The sequence below is a fragment of the Microplitis mediator genome, chromosome 10, assembly GCF_029852145.1.
Source record: "Microplitis mediator isolate UGA2020A chromosome 10, iyMicMedi2.1, whole genome shotgun sequence".
Classification (NCBI taxonomy): Eukaryota; Metazoa; Arthropoda; class Insecta; order Hymenoptera; family Braconidae; genus Microplitis; species Microplitis mediator.
The window spans coordinates 2,612,434-2,632,129 of NC_079978.1; the positions used below are offsets into that span (position 1 = coordinate 2,612,434).

General features: G+C 35.7%; 2 protein-coding genes across 18 annotated transcripts; one reads left to right on the forward strand and one right to left on the reverse strand.

The window, feature by feature from the left end:
• Positions 1-370: 370 nt before the first annotated feature.
• Positions 371-5,667, forward strand: LOC130676211 (mucin-17-like). The gene is made up of 2 exons (XM_057482297.1): positions 371-936; positions 1,223-5,667. Exon 2 carries the CDS (start codon positions 1,226-1,228, stop codon positions 5,078-5,080), a length of 3,855 nt encoding a protein of 1,284 aa, XP_057338280.1. The 5' UTR covers positions 371-936; positions 1,223-1,225; the 3' UTR covers positions 5,081-5,667.
• A 111-nt stretch (positions 5,668-5,778) lies between these two features.
• Positions 5,779-19,592, reverse strand: LOC130676210 (intersectin-1). 17 transcript variants are annotated; one of them, XM_057482279.1, is made up of 26 exons: positions 19,241-19,592; positions 18,888-18,988; positions 18,415-18,468; positions 18,191-18,344; positions 17,971-18,119; positions 17,636-17,890; positions 17,340-17,444; positions 16,971-17,045; positions 14,108-16,842; positions 13,966-14,040; positions 13,680-13,775; positions 13,397-13,561; positions 13,048-13,188; positions 12,837-12,963; positions 11,898-12,062; positions 8,971-9,104; positions 8,799-8,905; positions 8,654-8,726; positions 8,383-8,589; positions 8,056-8,301; positions 7,844-7,981; positions 7,553-7,781; positions 7,371-7,445; positions 7,073-7,147; positions 6,056-6,229; positions 5,779-5,966 (listed from the first exon to the last, which is right to left on the reverse strand). In XM_057482279.1, the coding sequence occupies exons 3-26, from the start codon at positions 18,434-18,436 to the stop codon at positions 5,818-5,820; spliced, it is 5,871 nt and encodes a 1,956-aa protein (XP_057338262.1). In that variant the 5' UTR covers positions 18,437-18,468; positions 18,888-18,988; positions 19,241-19,592; the 3' UTR covers positions 5,779-5,817. The 17 variants fall into 17 exon arrangements, with proteins under 17 accessions (XP_057338262.1, XP_057338276.1, XP_057338261.1 ...); XM_057482293.1 differs by having other exon boundaries at positions 13,397-13,405; positions 19,160-19,592; XM_057482278.1 differs by having other exon boundaries at positions 19,160-19,592.
• Between the last annotated feature and the right edge of the window lie 104 nt (positions 19,593-19,696).

The window sequence follows — 19,696 nt, forward strand, 5'->3', positions numbered from 1 at the left end:
CAATTGACAATTTTTTGATTTTTCTTTTAACAAATCAATTACAAAAAAAATAAAAATAAAAATATGCACACGTAGAAAATTTAAAAAGTCATAGGCGCAATTTTTTGAATTATTTTTTTTTTATAATTCACCGTCTCTAAAAAAATCCAAAAATGATTAGACATCGGCTAATTTCAGTATCGTTTAAAGTAACGTAATCTTACAAAAGTGGTTTGCTGAAGAAGATCTAAACGTTAAATATTAGTAGAAGCAGAGAATGTAATGGAAGCAGTAGAGGTAGAGGATAATGTATAAACATAAAGAAACGAAGAAACTGGCACGATGTCCGGGGCGTCGAATGGGCAGGTCTGTATGTATGTAGGTCATCGTCTAACTGTTTCACGTACCGTTTCAATCCTCAGCTACTCCCTCGTCATTTATATCCCGGTTGTAACGTCTCTTTTATGCCTGCTCCAACAAGTTAGTCGTCTTGTTGTTTTTGGTGGCATCTTGCTCTTGGTGGTGCTTCGGGTTTTGTGCGTGGCCACATGCCTTGCCTTGTTTTGTCCAGTCACACATCCATTTCTTCATCTACTCACACTCCGGCTCTCATTTTTACTCGGCACTTCCTCTATCTCTGGTTGTGCCTCCACCTTCTCCAGCTCCTTCTACTTAATCGCATTTGCTCTCCCTCTCACCCGGTGGCAATCAGGTTCGAAAGCAACGGATGCAGTTCGAACTCGCACTGCCTCCAGCTTAGTCTTCTTCGACAGCTTGCCAAGGACGCGTGACCTTACCCGAGTGTAATAGTCTTCTATTTCGACTGATATAACGAGTCGAGAATAAAAGTATCCTGAGGATGCTTCCGGTCGTGTACAAGTCAATGTACTTTTAATTACCAGTGATTCAAGACTTTTATTTAATACTTTCAAGTATTTTATTATTTATTCACACCAGGTAATTTATTATTTATTTATTTATTTGTCATTTAATTAACAAGTTGCTGGTAAAAATTAAGGACCAGAACCTGACTTGGGTCATGTCCTAGTTCAGGACCTGGCTCATAGTCTTTTCTACTAAAAATTAAAATTTCAAGTCACGTTTTATTTGTAGCCAACAAAAAAGTTGTCTTAATAATTGACAAAAATAATAGACTTATAATTTAAAATCTTGTACTTGAATTTTTAAAATTGTCTGTAAAAAAATAAGAGTAGATTAAAGTGTCGAAATTTATTTTATTTAGACAATGAAGAAGTACCTGACAGCCATGACGATGTCGGTAGTGTTTTTACTGGCAACAACACTAGTCGCTGGAGAATCACTGATGGGCGGTCATTTGAATAATAAAAAGTCAACAGGAGATACCGGAAATTCGCTACGTTATAGAATTTTGAACGGTCCCTATGCTTTTAATGGCGGGCAGCCGTTCTCCTTGGAGAAGGATCCCGTTACCGGGCAAATTGACTTCAATAAAGCGCCGCCGTTGACGGCATACAATTATACCGGTTCGTATGATATTAATAACACCGAGGATGACGATAATAATAATAATAATAACGACAATAACAATAATGAAAATGGTGATGGTAATGGTGATAATGATGACAGTAAAATGGAGAATGAAGAAAGCGAGAATGGACAAGAGGAGGAGGATAATGACACACATTTGCCAGTAAGATCCTCACTCGATGACGAGGACCAACATCATCCGAACGAAATAAATCCTTACTCGCCAAGTTTCCATGACTTTTTAAATTTACCCATACGTTATTCTGATCACGAAAAATATCACAGCGATAAATACCCACTTATATCTAGCTCGTATGCTAATACTAAAGTACAAGGTGGCAGTGGGAACTCTGCTTACAATGCATACATTATAAATAATCATAAAAATTATCATGCTGGTGGTGAGGCGTCGACATCCCAGTCCTATTCAATGACCCGCAAGCCATATGTACCGAGAACCACTACCCGGAAACCAAATACGACTGTCAGGACAACACTGCCAACTACCACTACTTTAAAGACTACGACATCTACTACTACTACTACAACGACAGCTAAACCAACGACTACCAGTACGACAACTACGACGACAACTACTCCAAGTACAACCACTAAAAAACTTACAACTGAGCAAGTTACTACCTGGAAGCCTCCCAAGATTCCGTCCAACTTTGATCGGTACGACGTTGACTATGAAGATGCGCTGCTGCCAATTGAGAAAATCCAGAGTACGGGTAATAGAAGAGATGAAATTTTAGTTCATGACTCCAGTGAGTACGACGATCACTATGATGAATATCTTATGATTGAGTCGACTCCGAGTACAAGTTCGAGTACGACCACGACTACATCAACTACTATGACGACACCGACCAGTACGACAGCCGCACCGACGACTCAGACATCCCCCAAACCTGCTCCGCAACCGGACCCTGTGAGAAGTAGCCCTCAAAATGTGGAAACTAATCGACCGATGCCAGTAAATAATCTTGGAGACATGGGATACGGAGAAAATAATGAAGAAATGATTAGGCCGGGGCAGATGATTAATATGAATGGTATCGGGGATACCGGGTACCAGAACCAGATGATGAATCTCCCGAGTTATTCAGGACTTGTCGTAGAAAGTGCTAGCAATGTTATCGTGCCTCCTGATCAGGACACAATATCATTTGTCCTCGGAAACAAGCAGAATGTCCAAGGAACGTACTACGCGCACGGGAGTGCTATTCCTGAATCACCGTATGGAGATGGAAGCTCGATGAAACCAATGGAAGCGGGTCATACTGTTGATTTATCTATAGGACGGCCGGCAATAGCAGCACCCATAGCGACAGATGCTCATGTTAATCAGTATCCCAGTCAGATGATTAAAGATCGGTACACGCCGGCTAATGACAATGGACAGAAGTGGTGGTACAATAATGAACACGCGGAGAAATCGCAGAGTGTAGCTGAGAAAGTTAAAGATGACAATGTCAACGTTGCTGCTGGATATCGTGTAGTATTTCCTACTTCAGCACCGGAAATTTCTACGGAGTCAGTTCCAGTGTCGGAGACTTCAACTTTTCCAACGACACTGATGACCCCTAGAGAAACTGCGCAGTTGTCAGAAATATTGACACCTCCAGCGGTTGATGCTTCGAGACCTTTGCTTTTAGGACAACGGCCAGACTATCACCATCCGCACTATCATCATTATCATCGAAGACCACCACCAGAAATCCCTGCGACCCACTTACGATTGCCGCTGGCTCCTAATGAAAACAGTTATAAGATTCGTCCGATGCCTAGTAGTCTGCCAAATATTTTACCGCAGTTCCGACCGGGTTCTCAGCGACGTGGTAGTGAAGTTATTGGAACAATGCTTGTGTCCAGTCATGGAAAATATCCGCAAAGAGTTCCAATAAGAGGAAACCCACCGCCACAGCAGCAGCTCCATCGTGGGCCACAGAGACCTCGGCCACCTGTACCACCATCATCACATTTGCAGCCAGCATCACATTTACCACCGCAATCACATTTATCAGCACAGTCACATCTACCCCACTCTCACATACCACCTTCAGGTCATTTATCACCTCCATCAGCACACCTTCAAAGATTAAGTCCTCCACCTCCACCACCACCAGTCCATGCACTGAGACTACCTACCCCGGCAGCTCTTATTGGTAATCCAGACATACGTGGTCCAGTAACAGAAAGTGTTCCTCTGTCTAAAGAACCTCTGCCACTTCGTCGCAATGGAATTAATGGTGGTGAAGGAAAGATCGACGAGCGTAATCGCTTATCTTTTTCAAACAGCCAGACATTGAAATCCCGCTTGAATGATGAAGACATGGAAAAATTGTCTGCTGAATCACCAGCGATGCCACCTCGGGCACCACTTTTTCCCAAGCGTAAAAATGGCAATTCCAGCGTAGCGACACTCCAGATGATTCAGCATCTAAGCGCTCAATCAGCAGAAAGTGGTGATGACAAAGGTCAGGGTGATGATAATGACAATGATACAGCAAACCGCCGCGGTGATGAAGCTCCGGTTTACGTCGTTTATCCGGTGAAAGGTTCCATTGACATAAATGATGACACGGATAATACTGCGGACAGCCAACCGATAGATGAGAGCGTTGTAATTGGAACTCACGGACCCCAAAGACCTTTGCCACCCGAGAATTTAACTCACGACGAAGATAATGATGAGATAGTACCGAGCTCTCCACCTTTGCCCGTTCGTTTGGGCTCAGATTTCCCGTATCCACTCGAGAAACCTGACCCTTCTTTATTTATAAGTCAAGTACACGAGACTCCTTTGCTCGTACCTACAGAGCAACACGAACAGCAGACAGAGGACGGTCCATTCGACGAAAAAGTTGGAAATAATCAAGACAGAGATACCAGTATTAACATAATACCGTATCTTCAAGATCATCAGCCATTTGGTATCAAACCCAATACTATTTCAACGACTCTCCAACTTCTCTCCGGGTCACCTGCTTCCTCATCATCATCTGCCTCATCATCCACCGCAAATCCCATCGCTTATGTGTACACACCAACAACCCGCGCTCCTCTGCGAAGACAAAGCGAATCTTACGAACGAAACCCAGTTCTTTTGCCATCGCAGCAGCCGTCAAGTTCATCCAGTTCCGCGCCGTCACCGCAAAACTTCATGGCACCTTTCGTGGCGAGTATAAGTGCTGACACATCTTCTCAAAACGGATGGAGTGTTGTAACAGGTGGCCATTCTATTTACAAGACAGAACCAAATGACAGAATTGACAAAAATGACGACGAAAAAAGTAACGACGACAAAAGTAAAGATGATGATGCTGATAAAAAAGATACTGATGAGCGTAACAAAAACGCGATAAGCAGTACGACAGCAGCTGATGAAAATGATAAAAATATAAATGAAGAGACTGAAACAGACGCCATTAAAAATTCATTCGATTCAGACAATTTCAAGCCGCAATTGTTCAGCGGATTCCAACCGATTTATGAGTTTCCTTCCGACTCCGAAGAAATGCCCGGTGACATCCGACCGGACACGGCGATGATGGAAAAGCCGCGGGGTAAAGAATCTGATCATTGATTGTTAACTTAGTAGACTTAATTGGATTAGCAACTTGTTTTTTATAATTGATAATTATTTATATTTATTTATAAAATATTTTTCATTTATCGACTGATATTTTATAATAGACAATAACGTGCAATCTGAAAATTAAACATCCATTTGGGTAAATAATTTTATGATCTCTGCACAATCATTAAAAAATTTCTATATATATATATATATATAAATAATAACTATACTTATATATATTTATAATTATATTTATTGTTTAGTGGAATGTTTATTTTTGTACGTGCGCAGTAGTATCAATTTTTGACAAAAAAAAAATTCATTGGTAGTATTTGCTTACGTACGAATTTATAATTTAATTATAATGGAATAATTTCTATTATATCTTACTGTATATATCTTTTTGCTTTATATATGTATGATGAATATTAATAAAATAAAATAAAATAAAAAAAAAAATCATACATATATAAGTGCGACTAGATATTAATTAAATGTAATTATAATTTAGTGTCTTATAGTTTTTATAAAAGTTAATACTAAACTATGACTTGTTAAAAAAATAAATAAATTATAATTATACAGAAAAAAAATATAATAAACGTGATTAATTAAAATATTAAATCCTTTCTCTACTTGATAAATGCACTTTCCCCAAGAGTATTTTATATAATTATCGTATACTTAAGCAATTTGTCTAATCGTTATTAAATATTTAAAGTAGATGATTATAGTCAATTATTTCAGCTAGCGAATAATCGGAGATCAAGTTTTAATACTACTTCACCCGTGTCAACTTCGTGTAGTTTTATTCTTTTTTGAATGGGCCCACATGAATCCTTGCAGTCCTTCATTATATCTGAAACTCTTACTTCTGCTCGGCCGAGAAAATCTGAGTTAAAAAGAAAGACAAATAATTATGATGATATTTATATTTAGTTGAAAGTTAATCAAGTAATTAAGTTTAAATCATTTCTTTACCGTCTGGAGTATAATAGCCTTTGTCGAAGACTGTTATGCAGAGAGTATCCTCATGAAGATCTTTGACTAAAAATTGCATCGAGGTATCCCACAATGGACAATTAGTACCGAGTACAACGGGAGTTCTTTCTTCTTGCGATCCCATTGAGACATTACAGAATGCATTGCACTTACCTATTAATTAATAAATCGTATAATAATTGAAGACATTCTCAGACAGTGCCCCCCACTTTTTTAAATACTCAATGACTTCCAACTGTCATACCCGTACTAAAATTTTATTAATTAATTAAGAAATAATTGAGGCATTAATTACAGTTGCTATCAATGAGGAGTTTGATGTCAATGAGTAGTGAAATCATGTCCATTTTATAATTCAAATTTTTTTGGCTAAAATTTACTTACCAAATTCCATAATTGGTAACAACTGTGAGTAATTTTTTTAAAATTTATATCACAGTTATGACAGTCGGGTCATTGGATATTTTTGAAAATTAGGGACACTGTCTGAGAATGCTCTAAATCAAGTAATTAAAGGTATAACTATTTGCAGAGAGATAATGTACCAGATCCCCTATGGCATAAAATCTCTCCTGCCAATCTTTCAAATCTTATAGAAGATTTGACCTCGTGGAGGTGCAGGCATAGACAGCCAGTACCTCCGCAGGTGATAACTCAGCGGTGAAAGCTTATCAGTTACTACCATGCCGAGGTCACTCATCGAGACCCCGATCCATTTAAAATTTTTTTTTAATAAAAATGAGTAAATCAGAGCAATTAAAATATTAAAGTTGATCATATGTTTGACAACATTTCAATAATTACTCTAGTAATTTTAAAATGAAAATGAAACTGTAAGATAGATTTAGAGTAAAAGAATACTGTCAGTATTTAAAAAAAAAAAAAACCGCCAAAATAAGAGAGATAGAATAGAAAATTTGCAGTTAGTGCGCGTGCAAAGTAAAAATTAAAAAATAGTATTTGCATATTAGTGAAGTAAATTAGTCCCATGATTACCTTTTTTAGTTAAGATTAAATCTTCAGCTTCTACAACTACTAGAGACAGGCGTCCTTCTGGAGGTCTCCTGCGAACTACAATCATGCCATGCTGTGTTAATAAGATGCTATTGTGCTAGGTGCGCAAAATTATAAAGTAAATAAAAAGAGATTCAAGTGCTGTAATTAAATTTAAATTTAAAATAATAATTATTTCATTAGTAAGTATGTTTTTATTGAGTTTAATTAAGCGAAAAGCAAAGCTAAATAAATTATACAGCATTCCTTGTAATAAAATGGATCCATGCATCCGGCTTACCAGCTGGTGCTTTCAAACTGCTTCCTTGGAGTACTGTAACGAGGATACGACCACAAGAGCTAATTTGCGCTTGCCCTAAATCACCGCACAATGCGACACATTTTATAATAAATATCGATATTAATTTTTCTCATCACAAATTTTTATTTGCGTTATTAAAATAAGGCAGTGGAGTGACTTACTGGAGCGTTGACGTTGCAAAAGATTTTTCTCGTTCTTGGCAAACTGTTTTCTCGCCTCGCGTATTTTTCTAGCCCATAGCGAACACTCGCTCGTCGACGGTGCCAGCAAAATAATCGGCCTCTTTGAGGAATCTCGTAAGCCGAGAGTCCTAGAGGCGTCTGACGTAGGAATTATGTTGCCGTTCGGTTCACCGTCACCGATCATTGACAACTCGTTTAAAAAAATCGGCTGGAATAATTTATTAAAAATTTCATCTAATAAATACTTTTAAATTATCAACAATAATTTACCTTTCTGTACAATTTGAATTTATTATTTTCGTTTCGCTCAAATGAAAATTGTTGTCCAGAAGGCAGAGTTTTCAATGGCTGAGCAAATAGTAAAAAATCATTGGTGAGAAATGCAACGAGTTCTTTGCCACTTTTAGCCTGAAAAAAAAAATAATAATAATTAATAAAAATATTATTTATGTGAAAATAAACGTAAGCAAAAAATTGAATACCTTGTGAAGAATTCCATAGTGTAATAACTTTCTTGGGCCAGCGGAGTTTGTCAGAGAATTGAACACAAGTTTTTCCTGCAAAACATCTTCATTATACGCCACATGAGTCTGTAACCATTCCAGTCTATCACTGTTCTCTTTTTCTCTGACACCTTCATTCACTTGTATACAGAATTCCTCAGCTTTTGCCAAGGCTTCTTGCAAATATTGTCTGTCTGGATGCTCAGTCGGCGTGTACTCTAATATCTATTAATTAAATAATTATTTGCATTAGTCTGCGGTTTAGTTCTTTAGAATTCCCTTGATATCAAAAAATATAATAAATACCTTACTAATAATGAGAGGGTATTTGGTAATTCGCTGCATGGGTTTTATAAGAAATGAACTGAGAGGCATTCCTTTGGTTCGAGGATCTTGTTGGCATGACTGTGCAACAGCCACAAACTCTGACGACGTTTCAGTCAAACTTTGTAAATACACAGCCGCTGAAATCTGACAGCTGCAGAATCTGACATACGCAGACATGCGCGGAATCTAAATAGTGAAATTATGAATTTTTTATAGAATATTATTTTTAAAACAGACAATAAAAACTCACGTTTTCACATAAAATATCACCAATCAGTCTTACAACACCATCTTCACTGTTATCTCTTCTTATTCTCAAAGTTCTGATCAAGTAAAAGTAAATCATTAGAAATTAATTTTAAAGTAACGATTAAATATTTAATATAAAATTTTACCTGAGAAAATTGTCATTGCATGCAATGATATCTCTCCAGTTAACGAAAATTCTTTCGACCTCATCGACAGTGAGAACTAGACTTTGAATAAGTGGTTTCTCAAACACCTAGAGTAATAAATAAATAATAATTATTTATGATTTGCAATCGTAAGTAATGAATGTCGCTTTACCTCATGGACGAGAATCATATCATTGATGTAGGCCTCCTCAGTAGCAATAAGTTCCTTAATATACTCCTGCCGTTTTCTCTCCATCGGATCCAGCATCGAAATCGAATAATTGTCCAGTCTCGAGTTATCATCATCTGGACATAAAACAAAAAATCCTTACCGATTCTTCATGCTCAAATAATCATCTCCTCACTTACCAATTATTCACCGAGGAAGAGAACTTGAATATCTATTTTATATTTTCAATTTCATCTTGATATTCATCATATTTTATAAATACTTTAATACATATATACAACAAATAACTTTACTTGTTATTTAATTTTTTCTAGAGAATTAATTACCAACAAAACTACCAATTTTTAATTAATTAATGATCCTGAAGTTGACAGAGAATTTTTGGATTTTTTTTTACACATCAATAATAAAAAAAAAATATGCACGTGTAGAAAATTTAAAAAACTACAGGTGCAATTATTTGAAAAATTTTAAAAAAAAAATTTATCGTTTTGATAGAAATCCAAAAATTATCAGACGTCGACTGACTCCAGTATAATAATTAATTATTTAAAATTAGTGATTAGAAAAATAAAATAACGTGATAAAAATAAAATGAAATTAAATTAAGACGGATTTAATTTTGCAACAGTTAGACACTTTATTCGAATCGTCATGTGCGAGTTAGCTATACTTTTATTTAAATAATTTATATTTTTTGTCCATATAGTTTTCTTTTTTTTTAAATGCATGTGATATATATGATATGATCTATGCGTGTATCCGCACCAGGAAGGATATTTTGTATACAATTTAGATAAATGTCAACAAATATCATGAGACAAATAATATTAATATCTCTATATATATTAATATGTAATAAATATATCAATAATAATAATTACTATCCAGTTGTCTCATTAAATAATTTTTGTTCACACTTTAACAGTACGACGTTTTAGTATCCATAATATATGTTTATATATATATGTTTACATACGCAAATAATTATTTGCCGGAGCAATTATTTATTTATTTTACTTCCAACGATACAAGACAAACAAACATACGTATAGCTTTTCAATAAGTAACATTTTTTAAGGAATGAAGAACAGAGGTAACGCGCGACACGCTCATATATTTTTTTTTGGATTTTTTACTTTTTTTCATATATATTTCTAATCATTTCTACTACGTAGCACAGATATAGGCATATATATTTACGTCTCATAAAAGTATCAACACAACTTTCCCGAAACGTTTTGTATATTTATTATTATTTTTTTTTTTTTTTTGTTCTATAATCGACTAACGGGCTTATATTAAACTTTTTTGCATAACATATATTTATTGTTCTGGTATATTGTATTGTTATTGTTACTGAGTATAAATGTAGCAGACAATTGTCAATTTAAAAATTTTAAATAAGCGAATTAAATGTAAATTAAATAAAACTAAAAAAATCCACATTTCCAGAATTTGAAAATCAGTATGTGCATTTTTTTAATTTTTATTTTTAATTTATTCGTTTACTTGTAATTTAAAATTTGTCTCTTATCTGCTACACCCACACTCATGTTATTATTATTGTAAAATTTTTTTTTTTTTTAATAAGAAAGCGGGCCATGATTTAGTGGTTTACACTTTGCACTATAAAATGAACGTAGTTAGACATGAGTTACTTGATAAAAAATAAAAACCAGAGATAAAATAATTTAAAAATTCATTTGGAAAACAAAAGGAACTAAATTATTATAATTAATGCTAATGAGCACTCAAAAATCCTATATAATATAATAATAATAAATAATAATAATATGTAATATAACATTATAGTAACAAGATCCAATAATTGATATATATTTGATACTTTTATCGATTAAACCTGACGGTAATAAAAAAAAATAATAAATTAATTAAAAAAAAATGTCAGGTGATTTAAAAAAAGATTCTAGATTTAATTCCTTGAGCTTCAATTAATAATAAAAAAAAAAAGTAAAAAAAAAAATACATAAGACAACAATGATCTACTTATGTATGAATAATATAACAAAACAATACAAAATTTAGTTGTTTCAGATCTATAAAATACTAATGATAGAATAGTGAGCTAGAGTTCATTAATAAATAATTTAATAATTTATGGCATATATAATTCTTTGTATATATAGTTATATATTTTTTCTATCCTTTCTTTTTCCTTCCGCACGCATAAACGATGCGCATAATGGCCATTGGATAATTGTCGTTGTAGTTTTTTTCCCATTAACTTTTTATTTATTTATTTTTTTTTATTAACTTTTTGATAAACGCAGAAGCTGGCATTTGAATGATTCACTTATTAGTATTTTTATGTAAATAATTGTACTACTGTAGCACAATATATTTATTATAGTTTTTAAACTGCGATGATGAGTTCTCTCCGCTGTTATCCTTAGGCTGCATGTCAAGCAGATGCGAAATTTTATTTAAATTAGTGATAATGAGAATTGACAGAAACGTTATGCGATAACAATAATTGTAAATTATAAATAATTTAAAGTCACCGATAATTATTTAGTACATTTTTTAAGTAATCTCGATTATTATACGGGATTTTAAAAACGATAATGCTTATTTACCCTGTAGAGAACGGACGGACAAGCAAGCAGCTGACGTATTTAATATACAAGAAATTAATAATTACTATTTGATAATAATTGTAATAAATAATAAATAAATAAATATACAAGTAAATATTAGAGCCAACTCTTCCTCGGTTATTTTATAATTTATCGCTCAAGTTAATTTAAATTTAATATTAGTCATTATTTAATGGTATCATCGTATCGTCATTATGACGCTTGTCCGTCTATCCGTAATTACTCGTATGAGATTCTTTTAATCATCAATGATGACGGTTATAAATTGCCTACTAGTGGACTACTCACACATGGGTGTCACGTAGTTGCTAGGAAATATGCCGCATACTCCGTTAAGTTCACCTTTCCACCAAGATTCTTCTTGTTTTGATAAAACAATTATCACATCCCCTTTTTCAAAACTCAGCTCGTCGTCGTTCTGAGCTTGATGTGGATACAATGCCATCACACGTTCTGTAATATTTTATTTTATTTAATATTTCACGTCACTAATTCTAGAAGAACTTATTTTTATACGCCCTTTTGGCTTTAGCCACTGAGTTTTAAATTCAAAGGGCGGGCAGTGTTATAATTTTACTCACAACATCTCTACTCAAGGGAAGTAGCTACAACTCTACTCACTCACAACTTTATTCAGCTTCAACTCTACTCACGTATTTCAGCCTATCGATAAAATACCAATTCGTTGTGAGTAGAGTTGTAGCTGAGTAGAGTTAAACCTGAGTAAAAAAAACTGTTAGTAAAGTTGAGGCTGAGTGAAGTTGTAAGTGAGTAGAGATGTTGTGAGTGGAATTGTAACACTGCCAAAGGGCGCATCATTTTGTTTTTATTGCTAATCCTACTGTAGAGTTATTCTAAAGCTGAATTTTATTTTTTTTTAATTTTTAGCTATAAAATAAGTCTACAAAACGATTGGCCATGAAAATAAAATTATGCGCCCTTTTGGCTGTAGAGTTTCCTACACAGAAAAAAAAAATTCTCGACTAAAAATAAATATTCTTGATTCAAAAAAATTTTTTTGATAACGTAAATTTTCTAGGATAAAATAGAAAACTCTGACTAAGAAAAATTTTCTTTAATCGGTACAAATTCTCACGGCTCATGAAAATCTTGACTTGATTCCCGAAAACGTTCGTCTTTAAATGTATGTCTTTTTATAATTAGAAACGCAATTTAACTACAAGATCAATTAGATCAAGATAAGAAGAGCAAAAAAAATTTACTTACCGACATTAGGATCCGTTGGAGAATCTTGATAACCATGAGACACTGGAGTACTTCTATTACTGCTACTTGTTAATGGTTTTACATATGACGCAGGAAACCATCCAATTTGGCGTTTTTTGCCTCGAGCCTGCAATTTATTGAGTGTAAATACAAATATAAATAAATAATTACATAGTTCAGTTAACTTTATTACTAGATAAATATAAAATACCTGTAGCTCGCCTTCCCACCACCCAGAATCAGTCTTTTTCCTGATCATAATGAGCTGTCCTCTCTGCAAATCGAGTTGTTCAGCACTCGTTGCTTGGTAGGGTGCAATTACTTGGACAATCTCCGGTTTCTTTCCTCGAGTCTACAAGCGTTATTTCAGTTTAATATCACGATATTAATTTTAAATTTAAAAAACTAGAGTAAAAAAAATTAATCAGCTGTAAATATTAAAATAAATTAATAAATTAAAGAAACAATTAAACTAAAAATTAATAAATTAAATAATGATAAGCACAAGTGATTACATAAAAGCAATTAAAATTTTATTGATCTGGAGGATAAAATGCTACCTTGTAGTACTGCATCAGTGAGCGATAAGGACACACAGGAATAATCGATGGGAATCCAATAAACGCAGCATCCAAGAAAACAACATTGGAAAATCCACCATAGTCAATTAATAATTCGCGTAAATTTATATTTATTATATTTATTCCACCACCGTGACTATTTATCTTCATTGATTATCATGCATTTAATTTAACCAATTAAATAATTTATATTTTACGAATTCGTTAAAAGAAATCGGAGTAGGAGACAAGTTTTTTTTTATATTTATTACGATTTCATTACCTGCTGAGATGCCATTGCTGTAAAATCGGGTAATTCCGCACGATCTTCAGCAGCTTGTCGTTCATCTTCAATCTGTTCTGCGGTTTTTTCCGCTGACTAAACATATAAATGTTATACGCATCTAGCTCAGCACGAGGGTGCTCGGGTGTATGAGGATCGTTAGTGAGGACAAATTATTATTTATTTTTATAAGTACACGCACACTCACAAGGTGTAAGACAATTACTCGTAATTAGACAAAAAAATTATAATTAAAGATCAAAGTAAAAATTTTAAAAATACTCACGGGTGTTCCTTGTGATGGAGCAGCATCAGCAACAGCAGCCACTGCTACAGCCGACGCAACAGTTTCTACAGGAACCTACAAATAATTAATGATTATAATTATTTATTTTTATTAACCTGATAATAATAATAGTTCTACTAACCTGATTTATATTTGGTTGACATTTTTCAACGTAATTGGACGGGAAGAATCCACTTCTGTCACCAATAGTTCCAGTCCACCAGTCGCCGTCTTTTTTAGTCACCGAGATAATTTCGCCATCAACGAAATTCAAATCATCTGGTTCTGCTGATGAGTAGGGATAGAGAGCAACGTAGTAATCATCACCAGCTACCGCATCACTGCTGGTTAAATTTGTAGTAGCAGTAGGAATAGCGGTAACTGCTGCAGTAGTGTCAACTCGTGCAGCAGGAGCTTCACCTAGAGATCCAGCATCAGAAACATTCTCTGGTACCTCGGCGATTTCTTCGAGCGGCCTCTTTTCTACACTGTCCTGCTGAACGAACGCTTTGTTGTCATCGAATCCGACGTCAGAGTCCACTGGCTCAACATACGACTCGGGGAACCAACCCGTGTGTCCACGTATCTCTCCTGCCATCCATCCGGGTTCTTGATTCTGGACTGGTGGTACTAAAATAATGTCACCCGGTTGGAAGGATATTTCTTCCTCGTTCCTGGCTACGAATTCATACAGAGCGCGGTACTTTCTGACACCTCCTGGTTCATCGGCAACGGCAGTAGTAGCGGGCGCATTGTCAACCGGCCATTCGTCTTCATTGACAGCGGGATTTTGCTCATCAGTTGATCCCCAAGCACTTTCAGCCCAAGCGGCGCTTGTATAATCAATCCCACCGGTATTTACAACTTGTTCACGCAGTTCCAATATTTTAGAACGTTTATTGTCAAATGTTGAGTAGAGATTTTTGCAATCGTTAATGAGAGTCTTCATACGATTCCTCACATCCTCCAATTGTCCGTTGTTATTTTCAATGTCCGACATTTTCTCATTTATCTGCTGCTGCAAATCAGATATTTTATCTCTCAATTGTTTTAGTGTTATTTGTTTATTAGCGAACGCCATTTTCATGGCTTCTTGTCCAGCAGAATCATGTGAAGAATTTATTTTATTTTTAGCATCAATTTTGGCTTTCTCTTGACTCAATGCGAGCAATCGCTGATTCTGCTCCCGTAATTTTTTTTTCAACTCATTCATTTCTTGAAGCTGACTATCGCGGGTTGAACGCATGCCGTCGATGGTTGTTTTTACACCTGATACACCGTTACGGGTGTCGCAAATTTTTTGTGAAAGTTCTTTGACACGTTCATTAAGTGATGTCAGTTCAATGGTCAATGTCTGGTTCTTAGCTTTTAGTTTTAGTAAAATATCTTTTTCTTTTTGTCGCTGCGCTTGAAGCTCTTGAGACTTCTGAGTTTCCCACTCGAGTTGTCTTTGTCTCTCCATCTCTTTTCTTGCAGCTTCTCTTTGTTCCTGTGCTCTCAATCGCTGCTCCTCTTTTTCCTGTTCAATTTCACGCTGTCGCATCATTTGTTTTTCAATTTCAGCTTGTCGACGTCTCTCCTGTTCGAGCCTGATCTTCTCCAGCTTTTCAGCTTCCTCACGTTCTTTACGCTCACGTTCCTCCTGCTCTTTACGCTGTGAGTCCTGCAAAGTTTTACGACGACGCTCCAATTCAGCTTGGCCTTTCTCAAAGTTTTCTTTTCTCTTATCCTCGAAGGAAGACTGCGGCATACCTGCCGAGGGATCGACAGTTTCAGGAAGACCCTGGGATGAAACACTGCTCTGACGTTGACGGCGGAAAGTCGGAGGTATCAAATCCGGTGGTAGACTTGCTGGTATATTTTCTCCAGCTTTGGCCATGTCACAGAGATGCATCGCCAGTACGAATTCTTCGCATCCAAGTCTACCATCTGAATCCATGTCAGCAAGAGTCCAAATTTGGGCGAGAATTTTCTGATGTAGTTGAGATTGGACCATAATATTTCTTGCTTGTGGTCCTGACAAGTAGCCAGTTCTCGTTCTGTCCCAAGTATTGAACAATTGTGTGTATTTAAGTCGAGACTGTTGAGGAACAGCCCAGTCTGGTGGTGAAGTAACGGAATTCTGACTATGCTGGCTGTGTTGGCTGTGCTGACTGTGCTGAGAATCAATAGATCCAACTCGATCCATACTTGGTGGTCGTGCTGTTGTACTGAGTGGTGTATTAGTTGACACTGGAGTCTGAAGTATACCAGCATTACCGTTCATTGCAACGTTTGCTTGACTCAATGTTTGAACAGGAGGAATTACTCCATTTGTTGGAACCTGAGGTATATTTGGCATAACTCCAGGTATTGATGGAATAGCTCCAGGTACAGATGGAATCATTCCAGTGGCTGGTACCGTTTGTATACCTCCCATTGTATTATAAAATGGAGCTTGAGGAATAACTCCTGGTACTGATGGAATAGCACCTGGTATTGATGGAATAGCACCTGGTATTGATGGAATAGCACCTGGTACTGATGGAATAGCTCCCGGTACTGATGGAACAATTCCAGCAGATGAAATAACTCCTGGCATTGAAGGCACAACGCCAGCTGTAGGCATAACTCCTGGTATTGATGAAACAGCTCCAGTTGTTGAAATCGGTTGAATTAATGGTGCGACAGTTTGTCCCATTCCAAAAGCTGCTATAGGAGTGGGATTGGTGTTAAGTGGTACTATCGGAGCTGCTTGTGCTAAGCCCATTGTGGAAGCTACTGGAAGTGGTTGCATTGAACCGGCAGTTATTGACGCGGCTACTGGACTATTTGGAAATGAAGGCGGTCCGGGTTTCGGCGGCGGTGCTATGCCAGTTGTTGCAGCAAATCCACTGCCTATAAATAAATTTATGTTTGTAAATATTATTCCGCAGTAAGATTTTTTTAAAATCACGATAATTATTTAAGATAACAGTGGCCATGTTAGTGGGTGCACAAGGTGTCAAACAATATTGGGGACATACCAATACTACCAGGAGGTGCAGGTCTTTGAGGCGGTGCTCCAACGTTGGTAGTTGTTGTGACAGTATTTGCATTTCCTTCGTGTAGCAAGAAATAATATTTGCATTTTAAATTGTGAAATTGTGCAGTTTGTGTTAGAAAAAAATTTAAATATAATGAGATTGATAAATACCAAGTCAAGTTATTCAATTAAAAATAATATTATTTACGACAGAATAAATAAACTAGAGTCAAAATGTTAGAGTGATAGAAGCAGTAGAGTAATTAGTTAAAAATATATAATAATGTTTATATTTATACAAACAGACAGACATAGAGAAACAGACAGTTAGACACATAACAAACAGATGATGTAGAGATTTATCACATACCCATGAAGGGTGGTGCAGGCCGAGCAGGTGGTTTTGACGATGTTTTATTAATTGTGCCGAGCACCACACCACTAGTACCCATATTATCCCTAAATTGACGTGAGGCTGTGTTTCATCATGCAAATATAACAAAATGGCGTTGAGGATTTCTATATTTATCTAATATATCTTGATACAAGTGCAAACTAATTTATTAATTGGTTAGTTTATTGGTGTATTATCTAATTATCTAGCCAATATCATTATCCTAGCGACCTTAAGGGTCAGTTTGTAGTTACATTACTAAAATAATTTACCAGCGGGCATTTGAACTGGAACGATAGGTCTCACTGCTGGATTAACAAGAGGCATTGCTGCTGCTGGAGCACCTGGTACTAAAGGACGTGGAACTGCTGCTGGTATTCCTGGCACCACAGGACGTGGTACTGCTGCTAGTGGTTGTGGGACTGCAGCCAAAGGCTGCGGTACTGCGCCTCCAAGATTTACAAGTGAGCCTGTCTGTACCTGAGGTTGAGCTGGCACTCCACCATTTGCTACATTGGGAACCGTACCTAGTTTTTTAAAAATACTCGTCATTTAAATCTTGTTATTGGTCTATTGATAATAATAATAATAATTATTGAAATCATACCTGGGAAAGGAACTTTCAAGCTTTGAATGAGCGACGGTGGCAAACTGGGAGGAACTTCTAGACCTCGCAGTTTCAAGTGTATCAATTTACAGGCAATGCTGAACTCATTGATGTCCATTTTTCCATCTCCATCGGTGTCGGACAGTGCCCTTTATTTATTTTTATTTAAATTACAGTTATTGATAATACTAGTAGTATTAAAAATATAAAAATTTTTTACCATATCTGCCCGAGGATTGACGGTGGTAATTGTGATCGTAGCAGGAATCCTTTAGCTTGTTCTCCAGTAACAACTCCATTATTTGGCTTAAGAGCATCGAATTGATCTTTAAAGTGTAATCTCTCGCGAGGTTGAATCACCCATGGATCAATACCTTAAAATAATTATTTGACATTTAAATATTTTCTTAAATAATAATTAATTAATTAATTAATTATATTTACCCGGTGTTTGTGACATGGCCATTGTGTCAGCAGTAAATTTCTTATCAATAGTACCTGTAATAAAACACCAATAAACGTAAGATAAACTAATAATTAATATTGATTTTGCAAAAAATAAAAAAATGATCTGACGTAAGGAGAATTTGACCCTAACCTCTGTCCTGAACGAACTAAATGTCAATTTATTTTACAACAATTACAATACCAAAAAAGAAAAAAATATAGGTCAATAACTAAACGATATCGAGGTTGAAAAGGGGGCGTTATCGAGCATGGGTCAAGTCGAAATAACTAAATGAAAATACAACAAAATAAAATATTACTCATAACCGCGTAATGTCAAAAGCCATTAAACTATAATTACTTTGATCAGCTTATTGACTTATAACCAGAACACCAATCACTCAAAAAAAATAACATGCGTTCGACAATTAACGTCAGATCGATATATTGTTATACTTTTTTTCCAACACCTTCAAATTATTACACCGACAGGTTAAACAGCGTCATTCCATCAACTTGTCGTCACAGTACTCGAGTGTCGCTCTCTGATCTTCAGCTGCTGTATTTTTTTCTGAAACAATACCCGCAATTATTTATACATAAAAGTATTCAAATACTTGTGGCGCAGCAGTTTTTTTATTTTAAAAAAACTGTCACCGCAACTCATCACAATTTTCTTACTAACGTCAAAAATATTTAGTGATTTTTTTTTTTACTCAAAACCAATTGAATTAAAATGAACCTGTGCTGCTGACGACCACTGCCCTCGTATCACAATTCACTGGTTCTGCTGAGTTTTCTATTTTCTATTTTCTCCCTTTACCTCAGGTCTCTGCTCTAGATGTCTTGTCTCTCCTCGTTATTCTGCTCGTGTCTTTTACTATTCAGTCACGACCATCAGAACACCAGCCTGCAAACCTTTTTCACTTGCATTAGGTTCAGGTATTAAATGTAAATGTACTTGTACTTGTCTCTATCTCAGTACATTCGCAATAATAATTTTCATTGGAGGAGCAGCCGCAGTGGCAAGATGACGAGACTTTTCGTTGGCTGTTTTTATCGCACGTTATAGGTATACCTAGAGCTACAGCTGTAAATTCAAGAATCGATATACGGTACAGTCGACCACCAGCAGGTCGATTTTAAATCACACCACTCGCATATCATATCATATCACGTTTGAGTTTAATCGCTGGTCGTTGCTGATGCTTTTGAAGACTCGAGTTTGCCGGTTACTCGACTGTCGCGCTGTTATTTTTGTTATTATTTCCGCTAGTAT

What these genes read in the sequence shown, in the direction of transcription:
- LOC130676210 (XM_057482279.1), bottom strand. Translation starts at nt 18,436, where the DNA reads ATGGCCATGTCACAAACACCGG. An exon ending in CAACTACGTGACACCCATGT is followed by an intron (nt 9,105 to 11,897) that starts GTGAGTAGTCCA and finishes TTTTATGTCCAG; the next exon opens with ATGATGATAACTCGAGACTG. An exon ending in AGGCTATTATACTCCAGACG is followed by an intron (nt 5,967 to 6,055) that starts GTAAAGAAATGA and finishes TTTTTAACTCAG; the next exon opens with ATTTTCTCGGCCGAGCAGAA.
- LOC130676211 (XM_057482297.1), top strand. Translation starts at nt 1,226, where the DNA reads ATGAAGAAGTACCTGACAGCCATGACGATGTCGGTAGTGTTTTTACTG.